Genomic DNA, 22,203 nt, shown 5'->3' on the forward strand with positions numbered 1-22,203 from the left:
GGGGGGGGTGAGCAAATCCTTCACATAAAAACAGTAAATCTGCAAAGGCCATGTTGGATGAATAAAGCAGGAATTGCCTATCTACTTGAACAAAAATAAGCCTAAACACTGATATTCTATGAGCTACAGAAAGATAGAACACATGGAAGTCCACAAAGTACAGTAGCTGGAGAAAGGGTCGAGGGTGGGGGTGGATGGGGCCCTGTTAATGAGGGCCATGGTGCTGCTGACGGGATGTAGGGAGAGCCAAAAAGGTCCCAGAGAGGTGTGAGGGGCCGTGAGGGGCCCGGAGGAGGCTGGTTATGACTTAATGGGCACCCCGTGCTCTCTGGCCTCGTTAGACGGTCACACCTATCTCCACAATGGAAAAGGACCGGGCAGCCGCCTTCATTACTGGACTCACCTCAGCATTGCACCTGACAAAGTGACGGCTTCCCTGCATGGCAAATGGACTCTCTGGCTTGTTGTTAAAGAAAATAAAAGCCACAGGGGCGAGATGAGACGGCATTTGCTTGACGGGAGTGATAAATATGAGAGGTCATGCACCACCATCATTAAAAGGTGAGAGGAGGCAAGAATGTATTATCAATATCTTGTTAGGTATTATTTCATGAGCACCTGCGAAGAATACGCCCATTTTGTTTGATGGTGAGACTACAGATTAGGGGATACTCCATCACAAGTCTAAACCTAAACCAGGTCAACCAGGTATAATGATTGGTGTGCTTTTTTATTTAAGGGTGGGGGTTCTCTATAACGTTCTTCATTGAACCATGCAGCTTAAACCATTCCTGCTACATAACAAGGTAAGATAAGAGGGGAAGAAGCATACAAGCAGTAAAGTTTCAGAAATGTTAGTATTGGTTAAAAAAAGTGCAGAAGTGTGTCACTAACTTGAGTATGGAGGCGTTACCTTCAGGTAAAGGAGGTTTCTGCGACCCTGTTGAACTCCCTTTGCTGCGTCGGCTGCTGTCGCTGTTCACTGACAGGCTGGACCGCAATTTTCTCTGCATCCTCTGCGACACAGGCGTGGATGGTTGCTTTCTGGGCTGCTCTGTCATTGGAGTAGCAGTCGCTGCCCCCGAGCCAGGACGTGACCCGCCCGTGGCGTTCGTGCTGATGGTTGCACCGCAGGAACACGTCCGCGTGGCCTGTGATCCGCCGGGGTGGATTCCGTTACCGTTACTCAGCACGGGTGTGCCAGCAGTGCTATGGTGAAAGCCATTTTGATCCTTGGCAGTGTCTTCTTCAGCAGTTTCCGTGGGCACTGGCTTAGACTCAGACTGGGGTTGAGCTGGTCAGAAGAGAAAAGATATTAGTTCTACTGTTTTTAAGTAAAGAGCTGGGTGTGTGGATTTAGTACAATTAAAGTACTTCATGGTCAGTGTAAGGTGATGAAAGTTGTAGTATATTTGATTCATCAAAATCATCTGCAAGCTAAGGCTTTTAATATAAAACAAAAACACACTGCTTGAAATTGCAAATATACACTCTCTCTAGAGACTGAAGGAACATTTCTTAATCAGAGCAAAGCATCAAGTCAGTTGATCTGGTCAATTAAGAACAGAGGGGGTTGTCAATCAGTTTTAGCTGCTGATAGGTGCACTCGATGGGCAGCAATGGGACAACCACAAAGTTGGAATGGTTTGGAGGCCACTGACATTTTTCGCTCCTCATCTTTTCTGGTGGTTTTTTCCACTAGTTTTGCATTTGGTCAGTGTCACTGCTGGCAGAATAAGGCGATATAGGACCATACAGAAGTTACTACCATACAGGTAGTCCACATCAATACGTGCCATGGCCAGAAAGTTGCTGTGTCTCCCAGCACAGTCTCAAAAGCATGGAGAAGATTCCAGGAGACAAGTGGTTACCCTAGGAGAGCTGAACAAGGCCGTAGAAGGCTTTTAATCCATCACCAGCCCGATGTCCTTTAGTGGACCTTGAGCTCATTGCTTGGTCCTGTGCTCACTGCCCAGCACTGTGGAGCCCAACTGGCATTTGCCATAGAATACCAGAATTGGCATTGGTGACCTATACGCGAGACACGAAAGGCTCTGGAGAAGCTGTGGAGAACATTACGGTGCCTGTAACATCTTTCAGCATGACCAGTTTGGTGGGGGTCAGTGATCATCTTGGGAGGCATATCCACGGAGGCACGGACCTCTACAGGCTAGGCAACGGCACCTGACTGACACCAGCTATAAGGAAAAATTCCTTGGAGCCACTGTCAGACTGGTGCAGTGGATCTTGAGGTCCTCCTGATGCACAACAATGCCACACCTCATGTGGTGAGGGCATGGAGGCAGTTCCTGGAGGATAAAGGAATAGATACCATTGACTGGTTCCCCACGCTCACCTGACCTAAATCCAAAGAACACCTCTGAGACATCATGTTTCAGTCCATGGACTAGCATGCTGCATCATTTTTCACTTTGCTTTTGGCGTCTTTGAATTCAGCCCTCTGTGGGTTTACAATTATAATAAGCATCCTTTCATTCCCAACACATTACCCAGACCATATCGGCACAGATACCCGGCATGATTTTTTTTCCCCACTGAGATATGATGTGTTTTCAGAGTGTCCCTTTTTAAGTGTATTTTTAAGCTGAATGTAGAGGATGAAAGAAAGAAAACAAAACTACAAAATAAGAGAGATGTATTAGTTTACTTTAATAACTTATGTTTTCCAGGTTTTTTTTAATGCTTCTGAATTCCCTTTTACCTAACTTCATTTTTGCTGTTAGAGAACTTGCAATCTCGGCACCTTGCACTTCATATATTTTATTCGCTTATAAAGTCACCGTAGCCTGCGAGTTTCACTTCTTACAAAGCAACTACAGTAATGGAGACACGCCATTCTAAGCTAAATCACTCTCAGCAAACCGTGCCACCATTCCCTAACATGATAAAAATCGATCACACGGCAAACATTTCAACTTGGAATCAAAAAGAGAGGAGCGGCGAACTTTATATGTGACAGGATCACAAAAGCCCCCGCTGCAGGCAGACGAGACAGTCGTTGGAGCCGTACCTCGGTGAGTTTAGACAGTGCGAGAGAGATTAATACAGTAAAAAGAGAAAGACAGCTTGTGATAGTGTACATATACAAAATGGCTGCTGTCTACAATAGTAATGATCTCCTCTCCTGTGAAAGCTCAGAGATGGCCTCGACGAGCCTTTCTAAGAGCACGCGTGACAGCCGCAGAAAGTCGGGAGACAGCGACCTGTCTGATAAGAGAGAAGAGGAAGGATACGAGTGAGCAAAGGCGGTGGCATTTCCCTGAGAAGAGCACCTGCACATTCAGCTCTACTGGGAGCTACTCCTACATTACCTTCGCTCCACATCAGAGCCACTTTGCATGTGCACTTGCAGCAAGATTTTGTGAATTATTCATCTCTCTCTTTTTTTTTTGAGTTTGTCTGTGTGAACCCTACTTATTCTTTTCCCCCCCTCAATGTAATACTTTCTTTATATACATTGAAAATATAACATCTTGACAACCAAACTTGAATTCTGCCTTATTCAGCTACTGCTTAAGGATGTTTAACATGCAGGGCTGTTTAACAGTTACACAGCTGTCCAAAAATATATCTATATATAAATAAATAAAATCAACAAGTTTCCAAAGTGGATGCAAACATAAAATTTAATGTGACTCTGGTAATTTCTTTCCATCTCTATTTTCCTTCTGTCAGCTCACCAACAAGTGCAATTACGGTTAACAAGAGTCGGAGAGAGTGTGGGAATCGGGCCTTGCACTTTTTAACAACACATCACCCTGGGAGAGGCCGGACGTGAATGTGGATGTAAAACAAAGCAATTAAATACACACTCTGGGTTTCGCCTTCCCCTCATTCGGGCTTCTGCATGCTGCCTCGATAAACAAATATAGACTTGAGGGATCAGGATTCCATGCAATTTGAATTAGACAACTGGGTAGCGCACGATAGAATTCATTATGCAGTGATTTAAGACCAGGTTGATGGATTTTCTTCTCCAAAAAGACAAAAGCCTTGCAGCCTGCCCATGACAATGTGGGGGGAAGAGACTGAAGCCTAACAAGGAGGCTCGGAGCAGGGGCTACATTTGTTGCTGTTTTTTCCAGCTTTACCCCTGACAGCTGTAACTTGCTACATTTTTCACTCATTTTAATATATGTATCCTGTATTTTATTCCACTGTGTCTTTTTTTAAAAAAAAAAATATTTTCAGGAAGAAGGCTAGAAAACACAGCGAGTCAGGTCTGCAGCACATCAAGACACCAGTACTCACTTGGGTGGCCAAGATGGTGACTTCACCTTCCCACCAAGATGTTTTCCTTTAAACCAGAGTCTGTCTGTGTATTATAAGACCTGTTAGATTTCTTTAACATACATTTCCATACATAAATTGCAATTATTAATTTAGCTAATGTGTGATGCTGATGTCCCCGTTGCACCTATTACGCGCCAGTGCCTGCCCACCCCCCTCCTTTTTTTGGTATTATCGTGGATGGATAGTGCTACGCTAACAAAGAGAGCGAAGTGTTGAATCACTCATAATCTGTGAAAACAGTATCATGTCACAGTTATCTTAATCTGCTTAAGTGACAGTCACACAGCAGTCAACCTTTTTTCTTTGGGTGCTTTCCCCCCCCAACTATCACAAAGCAGCTCATTAACCAACTATTTTAATCTACAAGCATCACAAACCAGACTGCAAACATTCAAATTTGATGAATCCAAAATCACTATCTAATCTAAAAACACATCCAGAAACTTAATCAGAAACACAGCCTTACCATTCACACTGGCCTCAGTTTGTTCCCAACTGATTAACTCCTCATATACAGCAAGATTTATTGACAGCTGACAACTAGATTAATGGGGAAACCCCGGTTTGCCCACTGTATCATTCATAGTAATCTACCTGTCTGAGTATGTAGTCAGAGAACATGGCAAACTCCACTGGAGTTTGCCATGTGCCTTGTTTAAGCAAAGTAGCCACATGGACTTGCACATATAAACACACATTCACGCACAAACTGCACTGGCAGGCATAATTACCTTTTCCTTTTGAGAAAGCAAAGCTTTCAATTTGGCAAAATATAAATAGCTATTAAGAAACCACCATGTAAAAAAAAAAAAAAAAAAAGTATATTAGAGGCGATTTGGGTTTCTGACACACTGTGGAGAGTTATAACATTTAGTCTGAGGGGGTTGTGCACTTCAGTGGCAGGTTCCTGAATAGTCTTTGTACAGTTGCAGTCGTTATTTTTATCCTGATGAACGCGGTGGCCGAGATTAATGGACGCGATGGAGCAATATTCATAATCATTGATCATAATAATGGTGGTACTGTCAGAGATGGCAGTGACAGACTTGTACAGTCACATGAGACAAATGAAGAGATAATGAGGAAACGCAGAAATACACTACGTTTGAATTTGTGCTACTCTGGAATCAGAAACTTTCAGTGCGTGTGACTTACAGCAAAAGTATACTCTAAAGCATATTATCTACTACCTCCTACACACCATTCAGCTTGGCGTGCACTGTAAACACACAATACAACACAACAGACTGAGGAAAGAGCCATCGTTTATCAAGTCAACTCCTGTGAACCCTATTGAAGTGCAAACCATCCAGTGTGCATTCAACTTCTTTCACACAATATTCAGCTTTTAGCATTTCAAGGTAATGCGATGCTGTTGTGACGTTTCTGAACCCACGCTTTGATTCCACATCCAAGGATACAAATGTAAGCTGAGTCTGCTGATAAACCCTGACAGAGCAACACAGGCTCACCGCTAATACACCGCTCCGCTAACACAGCAGGAAACAAATCCCATGAAGTTTGAAAAGAACGTACAAGTTGTGCATTTGTTACAACATTGCAGCAAAGCGTCCGAAGGTGTCCTAAGAGATCCACATGCACACTTTAATAGGCTGTATGTCCAGTTCTTCCCTCCAAACAAAGTTTAAATACAAACACACACACACACACACAAACACACACAAACACACACACACACACAAACACACACACACACACACTCACACACACACACACACACACACTTCAAATTGGACTTGTAACTGCCCTATTTCTAGCACATCAACAACTGTTGAGAGTGTACATTTGTAGTTGAATAAAACATGGTATTCCCCTACACACGCTGTCACACACATCACAGGGGAAACTAGGGGGTGAGTGGTTCTTGACTGTCTAAGCAGCATCCCAATTTGGTCCCAGCTACTAGTAGCTGACAGCCTCAAATATCTGGGGAGAATTTTTAAAAGGCCAGTGTTTGATGGATTCATGAAGAACACACAAATATAATTGCCATTTGTCACCGAGTCTTCAGTGGCTGCGCCACACAGGGACCGAGCAGCACAGTGCCTGGAGAGAGCTGGAGCTCCACCAGAGCTGTGCAAGGCTAGGGGTGGGTGGGCGGTGGTGGGAGGGGGTCGATCTGTATGTAAAACTGAGTATATAAACACCTCCATTTTTGTCACAGAAAATGGGTCCTACAGGACGCAACTAGAAATTGCACCCAGAAGACAGCATGGCTACTGGAGATCTCTCTCCCTCTCTCTCACACACACACCTAGCTACCAGGAAGGAATATGCATGTATGCATGTCAGCTGTAACAAAGCTCCATACACAAGAATTCTAAAATAGTTGAGAACATGAAAATATAACACAGAGGTCAAACAGGGCAGTATGGAGATTCTCATTTGCACATAACTACATCATGAGTCACAGGTAAGGCAGGGAGCGGATTGAACAATCACACCAGTGCTGTATTTCTAAAGCGCAGTGCTTTTTAATATTAATGCCCCCGAGACGGAGAGAAACAGGGAGAAGAGAGAGACGAAAGGTGTTTGCCCAGGCTTATTAGAATGCCCATCATAGAGATCATACAGTTATTCAAATGTCACATCATTCCCACCAAATAAACACCACGAGATGAATACAGATTGTGTATCCATCTCCTAATGGCCATTATTACACAATGGCACAAGTTTGTGAGTTAACACTTGAAGGGGCCACGCAAGCGGGCGAGGCACCTGTAATTGTAGCCTCAGACTAGAAAAAAAGGAAAAGGGAGGATGCACAGCAATTCCGCTAACACGGCTGGTGTTTTGTTTATTTTTGGGGGCTTGTATTAGAAAAACATGTATATTTTCTGCTCGATTGGTCATGTACCTGCATGATTGAAATGCTAATTTGTAAATGTGCAATGACCTAGCCAGACTCCTCCAACTCCCCCCACCCCCCCTCGCTGCCAAAACAGCCTGAGGTATCATCTCTCCTCCTAACAAACAGCAGCGTGTGGAAGAGCCCCTGCCTTTCAATCCAAAGGGATATATTTTCTCATTAGAAATTATACATCTTCCCTGTCCATATTTATAGACGCAAAACCAGGGGAATTACGCTGCAGAGAGAGTGAGAGGGACACACACGGAGAGAGGAAAATAGTACAATGAATGTTATTACAAAAGGGCTCTGATTGAAATTTTCCTTGGGCGTCTGAAAGCCTCGTTTGCAGTTTGACCTTCTAAACTACCGGACAAGGACTTCCTTTATTGTCTAGAAGGACGAGCTGGGAGGGAACACGCACAAGTGGCTCAGGGATCATCGTTCAGGTGTCCAATTAAAAAAAAAAACAAACAAACAAGAAAAACATGATGATGATAATCATAGTGTGAAAAGTATCAATATAAAGGCATTCATCAGGAGTGTCAAATGAGTCAACCAGCAACCGAGAACGAGCTTTTGATCGGAATATTAGCGTCCTGCGGTGTGAGGAGGTGGCTGCCATGCAAAGTCAGCGCTCTTGTCTTTACACAAAGTGCATGGCAGCCTGACACGGGCTAACAGAAATGTCACTTGTTCCAACAGACTGCAGCGATCTCACGGCAGCAATCACACAGCAATCCTAACCCTGTCAGTTCACACACATGCGCAAAGTGTTTTGTATTTATCCAAGATAAAATGGTGATGATGACGGCTTCGCGCCTGCTGCTGATGACCGTTGAAGAAAGCTAAATTACCTACTCTGACATTGGATCCCCCTCAGCCAAAGTGACATGCTCTGAGTGTGTGTGTGGTTGCAAGCATGCCAGGGTAGTCTGCAACAGAACTCTATTAACTGTCTTGACCTGTCAAGGCTAATCATATTGCATAGCATCTCATTTAAACAGGAAACATCACATTTCTGTCCGTTTTCCTACCCTAGTCCAGGACAGTCAGTCGATAACGCTCAGCAGTCAAAGACTGTCCCCCCCCGCCCCCCGTCTTTTAATTCTCTGTGACAGTCATTCAAAAATTTGACTCCACCAACCTACTGAAGTGAGACTTGAAGACATCGTTTAATATTTCCACTCCTCATTTCCCACACCGCTGCTGCATCTACGCAGGAAAAAGTGGAATTAAAAAGAAAAAAAAAAAAAAAAACCTTCGACCTTGTTCTGCTTAATTACATTTTACAGGAGTGAAGACAACTTGAAAGACAATAGCTTGATTCGATGACACGAATCCATCAATCTACTCAGTGCAAGTGTTCGCATTTCTAAAGGGAAGGAGGTGGTGATCGAGGAAGGGTGGGGCAGGGTCCGGGTCACCAATTCTTCTTTGATTTCAAAATGGAACATTTTCCCAGATTAATACGTTGACCGCCATCACTAAAACTCCCAATGAGATGCCACTTTCTCTGCGATGAATCATGCTGAAGGGAAAGTCACACACGCATTCAGCCACCAAAGCTCCAGCCACACAGGCCCCAGGTCTCCACTGTTGTGTGGAATTTGGCACGGTGCTAATTTGAGTATTACTAATACAGCGAGGAGCGAGGAGCGTTCAAAGCCTTGCAACCAGCCTGCTGTGAGAGACACTAAACGTTGCACTGTTCTCCACTTCTCCTCATTTCTGAGATGACTTTTATACGAAGCTGTTCCTGCATTAAGCTTTGCCAAATGCCTTCCATTCCCCTTCATCTGTTTCTTACCATCCACGAGGAGGGAAAGAGTTTATAAAGACAGCCAAATGCACGACTGCAGTATCTTTAAAAAGCTGCACATCTTGCACGGATTTAGACTTTACACGGCTAGCTACCACAATTTCTAGAAAGATCAATTATGACGTGACTCAGAGCAGGCTGAGGGAGCTGCCAGGCTTCATACCCCCAGAAAAAAAAAAAAAAAAAAAAAAAAAAAGTGCTCCACCTCTCCTCGTCGACGACTCAAAACAAAAAGAAAAAACAAAAAAAAAAACAAAAAAACGAAGCAACAGTGAGGAGGGAACGGGAGAAGGGGGGGAGAAAAGGGAGGGAAGGAGGAGAATGGGGGTTATTTTCAGTTTCAGTTACATCGATGTCTCAAATATTCCACCGCCTTTCAAAATCTCCTCACTGCAGCAGAAGTTCCACAGGAAGCTTTGCTTGTTTGAAATTCAACGGCGGGCACGCAGACATGCACATGCGCACCCTCACACTCGGGCACATAAAGGCATGCACACATGCAAAAATGAAGCAGACACACAGGCAACAACTGCATGAGCCAAATAAATTTTGTGGAAGATCCACGAACACTAATATTGAAGTCAGAGATGAGGATCTGCCACTCCCTAAAAGCCAAAATCCAGCTGAAGTCTGACTCTGGGTCAGAAAGGGGAGAGGCAGTCTATCAAAATGCCCCCACACCTAGTTCCTTTATTTGCTCAGTATCAATCTCAGCATTAACCCTCTGCTAATGGGACAGCTGTGGGTCACCGCCTCGCATCGTCTGGATGCCAATCAAGGCCTTAAGCTGAGAGATCAGCCTTTGGGACAGAGGTGATCGTCTGCCTCTGAGTGGCTTTTAAAACACAGAGACGCCTGTATCGATTTTAGCTCTAGCCTGAAAGAGAAGTGTGGGGTGAAGGGGGTTGTGTCAGCTGTGGTTGTCTGTGCTTCTGGACGGGAGTCAGCCGCCGGGTCCCCGGTCACCCTCCACTGATCAGGGGGGCCTGACACAATGACCTCGTAGAAAGGCACTGAACCTGCAAACACGAAGGGGGCAAGGAGTTGGAAGCTCGAGGGGTTCAGGGCTAGCGAGGGCAACATCAGCAGAGATCTCAGTAATAGAAAAGGGTTTTAACCTTAATGTTGGAGCCAAAACCCTGTTAGAGGCCAAGTAATCCCCCCTGTGCTATCTGATTTTTTTTCTCTCCCCCTGTGTGTGTGAGGAGCTTCTGAAATGCATTCATGCTGTTATGTGTGGCACTGGTTAAGGAGCTGGTAAACATGGTCCAAACAGTCCAGCTACCTTGCCATATCTGTGCTAAACGGGTAAAAAAAAAAAAAAAAAAAAATTAAGGTAGACAACACACAGAAAGCCAGGTTTATTTCCTTTGTGTTACACCACTACCAGAACAGAGCTCCTATGCAGTTGTAGCACAATGAAATTTTTTTTTCAGTAGTTACGTTTGAAATCCTTTATACTAAAACTTTCTCAAAGTTTCGATGACTAAGAGCAGGTTTAGTTAGTGAGTTTGAGGGTCACACAGGAAAAGGTGCACACATTTCTTAGTGTTTGTAAAGCATCTGTTCAGAAGATGGAGGTTAATGTCAGTCTAAGCTTTGAGCACATTTATAGATTTTTAGACATTATTGTGGTGATCGTTAAATATTTGCCACCGTTTAGACATCGCTCTCAAGGGTTCTCAAAGAGTTTACAGTCATATCAGTATTAACCCAAAACCAACGAGGGTGGGAGTAATGTTCACATTATGCTTATTAAATAGGTATAAACTTTCCTAGTGTGTGGATATTATGTAATATTGTTAATACTGCAGGATATATTTTCTTGCAAATTTTCTTCCAGAACCCTGCAGATCCCCAAAGCCCACTTTGTGAACCACTAATCTGCTGAAGTGACCTAAAAATCTTTGTACTATTGTGTTATAGCATAAAAGTACTTTCAGGTTATTGCGTAAGAGTGCAAAGATTGGCTCAAGAGACAGAGTGGGTCGTCTACCAATCAGAAAGTCAATGGCATCCTTGGGCAACATACTAAACCTAAAGTTTTCGTATGCGAGTGTGCAAGTGTTACAAATCAGTTCTTTGCATTAAAAAAAATATATACAATATAATATATTATATTAGTAGTTATATTATATTATATTATATATATATATATATATATATATATATATATATATATATATATATATATATATCTATATATATTATATATAATATAAAAACACAGTAGTTGGTTTGTTTTCTACAAAGTATTCGCGACATCTGTCTAAAATGTAATGGATTTGGTTGACACGTATGTTTCTTTTAGGGCCTTTTGTGTGTTTCTATACAACAGTGTTGCTTCTTAACCCCATGACATGTTATAGACATGTGGAAAAACAAACCTCTGACTAGAGCTGGGCGATATGAAGATTTTTTCATATCACATATGTTTTTTTCATTTCAGGCGATAACGATATCTATCACGATATAAGCCAAATAACTATATTTGTAAGATTTAAATGTGCCGTTGCTCACAAGTAAAATGTGAAATAATCAGCAGCTTGTTTTTATTTAAATATTTATTTCCCATAATAAGTTCATCCATTAAGCGACGGAATGGATGGATGAAGTTCAACAGGGTAGATGTACTTAAGGAACATGAGACTTTTTCAGATAAATAAAGGCAAATATTGCAAACTACACAAAAGGCAGCCGCTAAAGCGTTTAAGTTTCAAAATAGAACAAACGAAACAGACTAAATTGTCAATTCCACTTAGAAACAAAATATTAATTCTAAAAATAAATCTTAGTTTGTTTTACAGAAGAACAGACAAAACTGACTAACTTTTGTCAATATCAAATAAACTGAGAACTAAAAGGAAATTCTCAATCTCTCCTTGTTGTATAGCTGAGCTTTTCAAACAGTTTTAACAGTTACTTTAGTCTGACAAAAGCCGAATGACGAATTAGCGCTTCCAGTCAGAGACTGAGGCTACGTCCACACGTACACGGGTATTTTTGAAAACGGAGATTTTCCGTTTTCGTTTTAAAAAATAATCCCGTCCACACATAAAGGCAGAAATGAAGGAAAACGCTGCTATGAACATGCCAAAGCAGCAGGTGGCGCTAGATTCCTAACCGTGCAGAAATGTTGGCCAATCAGAAGTCTAGAAGCCTCGGTGGGAAAAAGTAAACAAAGCTGGGGCATAGAAGCAGAACGAGTCGTATGTGTGGAGGGACAGTAACTGTGTGTATATGTAAGCATTTAAACACTGCAGAGAGTAGAATTAACAGTAACAGTATTGTAGAAATTCATTTCACCGAAACAATAACGTGGCGCACAGTGTGACGCATGCACCAGTTTATTGTATTTCCAGACTTGCTTTCGGCACAATTTACAGTGCACGCTACTCTGTTTTTTGTCAGACTTGAAATAGCCGAAATACCTTCACACTACGGAACTTCTATGGCTCTTCCGTTCGACAATCTCTCCGGCGTTGGAACCATCATCTGTTTTCTCTTCGGTAACCTTCGGTCACGCTCGGTTGATTTTTCTAGTCGGCACACTCATTTCCTCCATTACCCGGGCGGCACCAGCTGGCTGCTTCCCAAACAACAGCGACGTGACGCTGCGGCTGTGATTGGTTCGGCTCTGCGCTACTTAATTTGGATTGGCTGACCTTTTTTTTTTTTTTTTTTTTTAGAGGACAAGAGCGGCGAGGTCTATCGCGATAGTTTAATTTCTCTATCGAGTAAAAGTTATATCGCGATACATATCGTTATCGTTCTATCGCCCAGCTCTACCTCTGACCCTTACTCCAAAACCTGTGCTAGTAACAGTGTAACTTTCAGCTTCTGAAATGTGTCCTCAAAAGTAACAAATCAAAAACTATTTATATTTCTTACGAGTACACTAAAAGTGTTAAAATGACTTCAAAAGATTTCTCTGGATTTAAAAAAAAAATTCTACGCAGTCTCCCCAATCAAAATCCATACATGTTGTCTTGCAGCTAACGTGCACTTAAAAGACTGCGGTCCACAAATGGAGGTATGCATATCTAATCATCTGGCTCAAGTATTTTGAATATCTTCAAAAAAAATAAAAAAAATTAACAGCGAATAGTCTCAGGCACTTTGGGTAAAATATGCTAATTAACACACTTGAAATTTCCCATATGAAATCTATCTGCACCAAGACAATGAGAAAATAATTACAACAGAGGTAGAATTACAATGACCATTTTAATCAACCCCTACACTAGCATTTCACCCTATTTATACAGTTTTTGATTCCATGACCCACTGGTAAGTAATCACTTGAAAATTACAGTTCAGTTTATAATAGGTCTATGCTTTAGACACATTATTTCTGCAGACGGGGCTGCGAGGATTGCAATAAAGATATGGATCTTGCATAACAACAATTACAATGCAATTCCTATACCTAAAAAAAAAACATTCTTGAAAAAGAGAATTGACACAAGGTTAAAAAAGTCTTAAAGTACTTAAAGCACTTTGGAAGACAAATGAAACAAAGTGACACGATCTTAGAATGTTGATTCAACAATTGGCCAGCAAAAACACCTCGAGGAAGCCCTCGCCACCCCTTTTTTCTTTAAATCTCATATTAAAAACTTTATAAGTTCATATATAACTCTGAATTGTTGAATCCTTTCTGCAAAGACAAATGAAAGTATATGACACGACCACGTTAAACAATTCCCGCTGCTTCCCTTTGTGACCTCCACTTCCAAAAGGTCAACTCGATACACAGGTAATAACCTTGAAAGTGTGCAACTAAAGAGTGAAATCAGAGATTCACACAAAGGCCAGACTAATGTCTTCCTTTAGAAAAAAAAAGAAAAAAGAAAAAAAAAAAGTCATGCTATTTGACCTTCTTTTCTCACTACAGAATTTCCATGAGATTAAAAAAAAAAACAGACCTGTTCTTCACATGCTGGTAAGGTCATCTTTATCAACTGCAGAAGCATTAAAAAAAGTATTTGACAATCTTATGAATAATGTGATGATTAAACTCCTAAAACTAGTGCTGGGTGGTAGCAATTTATTTCCAGACATGGGCTGGAGAGGCATGGCCCTGTTTGCAAGAGATATCAGGTGCTTGAAAAACCAGAATAGTCTCTTGAGGAATGTCTGTCTCCCACACATGACTCTTCCTCCTCTCCCAGGTTTCAGAGCCACAGAGGAACTGTGTGCTGACAAAGGTCTAACAAGAGGGGCAGAATTGTACTTTTGTTGTCTAAGCCGCAATGGTTTACAATCTAAGCGGCGACTGGAATTTATCTTGTTTGCAATCGTAAATTATTACGCCTCGCACAACTCGTGGCATAACAGTGTTCACTGCACCTTCCTTTAAATGCGCTCTGCTGAGAACATTTAAAAAATACAGAAACACCACTGTGTTTACTTTCTCATTTTAAGGGGGCCCACTGATTAAATAGACCACTTGTCAAAACAATGTTATCATAACTGAAATAGGATCTTTGCTGTTATTACAACAATATAATGGGCTTCCTCTTGTTGTGATAAGTCAACATCCACAAATTGTACACAGCTTTAAAATCGGACAGCCCTGGGACACAGTCAGGACTGAGATGTAGGCGGGCAGATGATTTCTTATTGATTTCCTGTTTCTGTGGTGAAGAGAGCTCTCAATTACCCCTGCCAGCAAGCAGATTGGTTCCCTCAAAACACAACCACAGCGAGACTGCCAGTCTATGACATAAATAGGTTAAGTTAAGCAGCCCTAAATCATTTTTCCAACTATTAGATGACCACAAACAGACAAAGCTACTTAAAAACATTCTCCAAGATTATAGTTCATTTTCTTTATTTACAAACCTGGGTATCTTACATGTCTTTTTAGCTATAGCTCAACTTCATAATGCAGTAAGCTCCACTCTCTGAAAGGCTCAATGTTACTACTGAAATTAGAAAACTCAACAATTTGTAGAAGCTTTTAGAAATCAGACAAATTAATTGGGAAGTGATTTTATCCCCTACACTGATGCCTATATATCATGTTTGATTTTATGGTTTTATTATACTTTAAAAAAAAAATTATTGTACTTTCTGAAACCATGGTGGAATGGTTCACACGGTCGCTTAAACAGTGAAAGATCCCCAGTTTGGTCCCATAAGAAGACAGATATTCCTTGGGAGATGCATCCAGCGCTTGAGTTTGCCAAATCAAGTATGCACAGCTACCAGCTCTGGCAGCCCCTTATGAATAAGGGTATAGCCAAAATTAATTTTTTTTTGTGTGTTAATATACATTATTAGAAGAAGAAGAAGAAGAAGACAAAGTCAGTTTAATATTTTGAGATATGTTACAGTTTTACTTGAGTTACCCCAAATGTAAAACTTTGTAAAACAGATGCAAAACTTTGTCTAACTAATCTAATGGCGCTCATTTCTGACTAGTAACAGTGATACTGAGGCGAGCTGTTGAGGATATCCTGAACTTTTCTGATGCCAAGCTGCTGCTTTTATTAGTGTTAGCCACTGTGAGACACTTCTTTGAAGTGCATCCAACTTTGTCAGACAGTAAATAAACTCTCATAAAACATGAAAATTGAATTATCCTGTTTATCAGAAAGTATGATTTCCTTTGCTAGCTTATTAGCATACCGTCTGTGCAGGGGCTTGCAAAGACCTGAAGTTGTTTCTGTTCTGGATGCAGTTTGCATTTTACCGTTACGCTCTCGTACTGTTGTGCAATAAAAAATAAATAAAGGTAATGTACATATCCAGGCTGTAGACTGTGCAAATGGAACCAATAAGTGGGCTCGACGGACAAGCACACTAACAATTCCAAGGAATTGAAGTACTTGGGACCGGTTCTCTACAAGAACTAACATTCCTACTTATAATTGTCACTTTTCAATATTTTAGCAACATCTAGGTGTTTAGAATTTCCTGTTTCATTGGGAAATCTCTGGAATATTCTCAAAGTATTCTATTGCAGGACAGAGTTGAAGAAAAACTATTCAAACGAGACAAACTAGACAAACTAAGTGTTTTTATTGTATTATAAATACTATAATCAGGCTTTGATCTTTCAAATGAAAAACAGGAAAACTTCTTTACCAGCCTCTGTGTGTTTATGTGTGTGTGTGTAGCAGAAAGAAAGAATCGGTGTGGATGTTAAGGGGAGCGACATCAATTACAACGCAAAACTGTTGTCACAGGGGCTTATCTGCCGAGATGAAAGCGGAGCATGCCTCCCTCTAGAAGTGCAATACTCCGCACACCTGCCAAGCTAGAGAGACCTCTTGAAAGAATTTTCTTTTTTATTATTATCTCTTTTCCATGCTACTTCAGTAAACAAGCCACTGGCAAGTCATTAAGCTTAATACCAGAAAAGGCAGGAAAAGGCACCCTGGAAAAGTTAACAACCAAGAAACAAAGGAACTGTTGTCAAGAACTGTGTCAAATGAAGAAAAAAAAAAAAACAATCCTTATTATTGCTAGGCACTTACATGGATGGAAGCAATCAGGTGCTATTAGCCTATGTTGACACATCTCACTCTTCTTAGGAACAATGAAACACACACACGAAGGCACACAAAGCTTTTAGCCCGTTTCATTTTGTGACCTGCAATCCATATTTCAATATCAATTCAAGTTGCTGAACTAAAGTGCATCTTGGTTTAATTAGACTCAAGAAGTTCAATGTCAAATAATTGTTTTGTAAAACCTCACCGTGCACTGCATTTGCATAAAACAATGTGATTAACTCAGAGTTACAATACAGGCACACAAAGTTTCCCCAAAGGAAAAGAAAAAAAAAATTAGATCCAGAAAAAAAGACATCTTTTGAAAATCTAAAACACCTGCTAATGGTATGATGGATCGCAGGGAGGAACAATATACTCATGTAATCCTGGTGAACATTTCTTCAGCAGAAAAGTGCCTCTAGCTGCTGGCACAAGTCTACTTCAATAGGTGAATGATTGGTGCAGGCTAAAAAACACTGCGGCTAACATTCAATCAGAGTGTAAAGACAGCTAGTGCCAGAACCACAAACAGGATTTCCCCACTTCCAAAACACAGCGCTGAGGGTTTGGAAGGAGAAGTAAAAAAATGACGAAATGAGCCAAGTCTTGGTCATTATGGCAGAATAAGAGTGCCTGCATGTTACCACGCTTACCAAGAGAGCTTGGTGCTATCTTGACATTACTTTAATTGGAAACACTGAAGCTAATATTTTAGTTGGCCAACTGACCCCTGCCTCACACACTGTGCAACTGCCATAACAACAACTATCCATATAGCGGTTGTGATGATAGAAAAAAAAGGACGAGATTACAGCCGCTTTAATGTTAAATAAATGGTAAACAGAACCGTTGTGACTGTTGCAGGCAGAACGTGTTTGTCATTTCCACTCTCTACAATTAAACGGTGCATTGTTGTTTATCATTAAAAATAACAGCAAGATGCCCCGCTGCCCGCCCACAGCTTTTCCCAGGTCGTTAAAACTTACTTCTTACAGGCTCGCAATAATTAGGCTTCTCCTCCATCACGTGACTCGGTCCTTCGGCGGCTGGTTTCCTGGGAGATGATGTTCTCCCTGATGATTCATTGTCACGAGCATCTAGGGTCACAAGAATTTAACGTCAAACAGAGCTGATGAAGAAAAACCCGCCGCCGCACGGAGAGTTGCGCAAACTAAGTACTGTGCTGCATGGTGACCGACAAGACGGGGTCGCTTAGTTTAATTTCATGCTATTAAGGACTCAGCTGTTCATTCCTTTAAAATAAAATAAAACAAAATAAAAAAAACAGATGTAAACTTTAAGTGTAGAGTTGGCCACGGAGGACAGAATATCAGGGACAGCTGGATGATCCAGAGGTGCGGAGGCCGCTCAGCATGTTTTTGCCAGAAAAAACAGGCCACTGGCAAACTGCACAACATTGAGGGGCGGTTCAGGTAAAGGCCTTGCCAGAGCTCTGGATCTCATTTTCTCTCCTTTTGCTCCCGGGCGTGCTCTACCTGCCAAGCTTTTTAACTGCCATAAAAGGCTGCATTCATCTAAATTGGAAAAAGTATGTTGGCAAAAAGAAGAAGAAGAAGAAGAAGAAGAAGAGAAAAAAAATCTTGCAGCCTGATAGATGCGCAAATGCACGAGAGACAGCTTCACTCATCTGCCTAACCCGTTTCTTCTGGCCTCTTGACTTCAAGGCTCGCTCAGGCTTCGCTCACTGCACACTGCTGCTTTGTTCGGTAAATAAACCTTCCACAATGACTTTATTCACTGGTTTGGAGCCAGATGCCTACTCATAGGCCATAGTTTTGGGGGATTTTTTCCCCTTAAAACTGAAAGTTTTTCAGTGCCGTCGTGTAGCTCGAGCCTTCAGCTCGGTGAAGATTGATTCAACAAACCTAAAAAAAAAAGAATCACATTTACAGAAGCCTTGCTCCCATACTCCCATACAACACACCCTGTGTTTGTAAGCAAGTGATGGATGGGGCAGCGTAACAGATGAGTGCGGGCCAGAAACTCTGCCCAGACAGATATGGCACATTTCTCACCTCGGGGGGGGGGGGCGGTGATGTTAGCAGCAGTTCTGTGTGAGCATCGCAGTATTTAGTGATCACAGTTAGAAATAAATTGCTCTATTCTCTGTACATCCGCAGTCCCCCGAGAGGGGAAATCTAGTCCTAACTCCAAGTGCCTTTGAAGGTCCAGCAAAAAAAAAAAAAAAAAAAATCCATTCATAACCCAACAGCCCCAGTGATTGCTTACTTTGTCCTACTTTGCTATTTTCTGACAGTGCCATAATGATGCTTGGTATAAATAGGATGGTTAATGGTTCATTGCTTGTTTGAAGAAAAATGAAAAGGGGGTGTGGGGGGGTAAGCTTATTTTACATGTGATAATCTTAGGGGCAACTAGAAAGTTAATTAAAAACTATAATTGGCTGTGGTTGCTGTTAATAGTCACTAGGGCGTTTCTGCAGACTTTATTAGGGGAAAAAAAACAAAAAAAAGCCACAAACACTATCGAGCTTAAAGCTGGAGCAGAGATACTGATGCACACCAAAAGTCACATGAATATAATGTAGAAAGCAAGTCTGTGATTGTCCAGAGCAGACTGAAAAATCCTGATATGCCAATCATCTGTAGCACACATCCACTGGCTTGTCTTTAGGATTTGCTTTTTAGCGTGAGTTTCTGAATGAGTATGACACTATATTTAGAGCTCACTTTCATTACTGGTATGCTGGCAGCTAGGATTGAGAAAAAAAAACCCTCCATAAACATGTACACCAGAGGCTGGTGTTATATAGGAGGTTTTTTTTCTTTTTTTTCCTTTGGATTGGATGTTTTAAGTGGGTAAGCTTGGCTTGAATGTGGGTAAAAGGTTCATTTTAAATGTGATTGGTGGACCTGAACCAGTACAGAGCCAACATATTCTGGCAAAAAGCTAATTAGATCTTACAAAAGCACCTCTCTCATCCTCCCAAACCCTCTCAAGGATAAATACACCTGACTTGTGCAACTGAAATTGTACGTTTCTAAATCAATCGGTTTTCACTTTAGGTCCATCCTGTGTTTTCTTACCGTGTGTGGCTGACAGCAGGGGACTTGTCTCCTGCCCTGGGCCCTTCGCTGGCTCTGCCAGCCCATCCGGATGAAGGACAGTCTCCTTGGACATGAGACAGTCGTCTTTTGGGGGGAAACAAAACAGCAGAAGTAGTTTCTCCCTGTCCTCAGCCTTCAATGCTGTGAAAACCAACGCCTCATCATCAGCACAGGCTTGAAGACACAAATGAAAAATGTTTTAAACAAACGCGCAGGTCAACTCGAGAAAGTCGCCAACTTATTCACGCAGCGAGAAAGGTGACGTCGCGCTCCATTAAGTCTTAGTCGAAATTTCCCTTTTTGTCGTTTTTTTTTTTTTTTAAACATAAACTTACTGCAAAACTTCACATGACGTTCATTTATTCCCATACACACTATTTTCTATAGGTATATATATATATAAACGCTTTAATTGTTCTAAGCGTTATTTACGGCAAAAGGCGACACGAAGGACAATTTACCTTTCAAACATGACAACTCCGGTGCTTCAGAAGTGATTTATTCCCATCCTCGCTTCCTCCAACTCGTTTCCCGAGACGTTAGGAAGAGAAAGGAAACTGGGTGAAGGAGTAGCTTCGAGTCCAAAAACTTTTCCGTAAGTTTAGTTGGCAGTGTAACCGGGTCTCTGCTCGGTCCAGATGTTGTTGACGTGCAAAAAAACATGAATAATAATCCTCGCGACGCCCTCGACGCTCAGTGGCGGTAGTTTACTGAGGAAAGCTGCGTCTAAAACATTTTCATCATATCCGCATTCCTGCGCCACCACAGCCAGAGAAGCCACTCTTCTCTGCCTTTGCTACTCTTGGCGGCGGAGAGGAGAACAAGGCCCTCCCTGAACATGTGTCCCCAAAAATAAAGTTAGGAAAAAGTGAGTAATCACGTAATATATATATATATATTTTTTTTTTTATTATGCCAACATATATATAATTTAATTTAAAAAATGAACATATTTTTGCATGTGTAATAGAGTCATGAGAAATTCAAGTAAAAGTCAAAACATTTTTGGTTCTCACAAGATTGCTTTCATTAGTGTCTCTTCTTCCAGGATGACAGTACTCCCATCCAAAGGGAGTGAGATGTCACTGAATGGTTTAAACACTATGACAGTGGTGGCAAATTCTCAGGTCTTTGCACTCAAGCGGTGCAGATAGTGCTCTCTGAAACCATCATCTGAAAAGCAGATGAGGGAATGTATTTTGAAGGAATTGTGTTCCATTCCTGCAGCAGACTTCCAGAGACTTGGAGAATCATTGCCAAGGCAAGCTGAAGCTGTGACATGATGACCAAGTTATTGAGACACTTATTGTTGGTTTGTGTTTTATTTTCCTTATTTTTGTAAATGAATTTGGGTTTGTTTGGAAATAAAAACAGAATCCAGTGATTTCCAAATTTCACAAACCTGTATCTTATTCATATCATATGTTTAAACTGAGAAAATTGATAATTTAAATAAATTAATAGGGTCATTTTGAGTTTGATGGTAGTAACATATCTCAAAAATGTTGGTAAAAAAGTAAATGCCACTAAAAACAAACAGCTGGAGGAACACTCTGCAGCCAATTAGTTTAACTGCTAACATGTTACAAACATGACTGGGTACAATGATATATTCAAAATTTGAATTTTTTATGAAAAACATAAACAAAAAGATGAATGATTTGTTAGTTAAAGCTTGAAAATATATACAGGTTTTAGACCAACATATGATCCTGTGACAAAGTGGTTACACTTAAACTCAGTTACCACTTGTCCCTTAACCATATTGATAATTTATCTAAATTCATCTTTTTTTGTACAGTTGGCCATAATACTAACTTTGCTTTACATACTATCCCAGGTTGGTTTGTGGTAGCACTAGTTACATCCATTACATCTATGCATATGTTTTTAAAGCAAATACTACTAATCAACAAGTCATTTGAATTTTCTTCTGTTCACAGGTAAATTTCTAATAAATTATGTTTGCTTATGTTGCTTTGGTTATATTTACCATGTTTGTCAATTTGTTCAGGTCCTATATCTAAAACAGGTGTGTGGGAGGGGCTGCCCCAGTACCTCCTGTTTACATAGGGTTTTTGTTTAGAATCGTATTGTTTGATCTAACCCATTTTTCGATGGTAGAGACTAATGAGGTTCAAGTGTGTGTAAAGTCCTGTATACAGCAAGTGAGATTTTGCCTACCAGGCTTTAAAATGGTATGATGGAGATGCCAGAAATAAAGTACACTTAAAAGAAACTGATGCCGTTGCTGTCTACTTATCACCTTCCTTGCCACTTGGTCTACACTACCTCACAGCTCCCATCCAGATCACATCTTTTTCAAGGTCAGGCCTTGCATATTTCACCAAGATAAGACCTTCCACCCACTCAAAACATTTGCACCGCATGAAAAGAAATTTGGGTAAAAGAAGAGCCAGGATTGTTGAAAAACTAGAAAGTATATAGGTCACCTGCACCTATGACCAATTTATAACCCCCAATTAATCTAGCCCCATTGTGGCAGGAAGCAAGAGTACCCAGAAAGGATCTATGCAGACAGGGAGAACATGAAAATTCCACACAGAAAAGAGTACTAACTACTCCACCATTGACATTTTACTT

General features: G+C 41.2%; 1 protein-coding gene across 3 annotated transcripts in view; it reads right to left on the reverse strand.

Annotated features, from left to right (window-relative positions):
* The window catches only part of mdfic (MyoD family inhibitor domain containing), a 26,405-nt gene extending 6,000 nt beyond the window's left edge, over window positions 1–20,405 (reverse strand). Inside the window, exons 1-4 of one of the 3 annotated variants that reach the window (XM_005915609.3) lie at window positions 20,061–20,405; window positions 19,579–19,773; window positions 17,497–17,607; window positions 914–1,294 (exon numbers count right to left, since the gene is read on the reverse strand). In XM_005915609.3, coding sequence (XP_005915671.1) covers window positions 914–1,294; window positions 17,497–17,607; window positions 19,579–19,672 — 586 coding nt within the window. In that variant the 5' untranslated portion in view covers window positions 19,673–19,773; window positions 20,061–20,405. The remainder of the gene's footprint in view (window positions 1–913; window positions 1,295–17,496; window positions 17,608–19,578; window positions 19,774–20,060) is intronic. The other 2 variants (XM_014329437.2, XM_005915608.3) reach the window with 2 other exon arrangements.
* Between the last annotated feature and the right edge of the window lie 1,798 nt (window positions 20,406–22,203).

The sequence above is a fragment of the Haplochromis burtoni genome, unplaced genomic scaffold, assembly GCF_018398535.1.
Source record: "Haplochromis burtoni strain Fernald_Lab_line unplaced genomic scaffold, NCSU_Asbu1 Contig_14, whole genome shotgun sequence".
Classification (NCBI taxonomy): Eukaryota; Metazoa; Chordata; class Actinopteri; order Cichliformes; family Cichlidae; genus Haplochromis; species Haplochromis burtoni.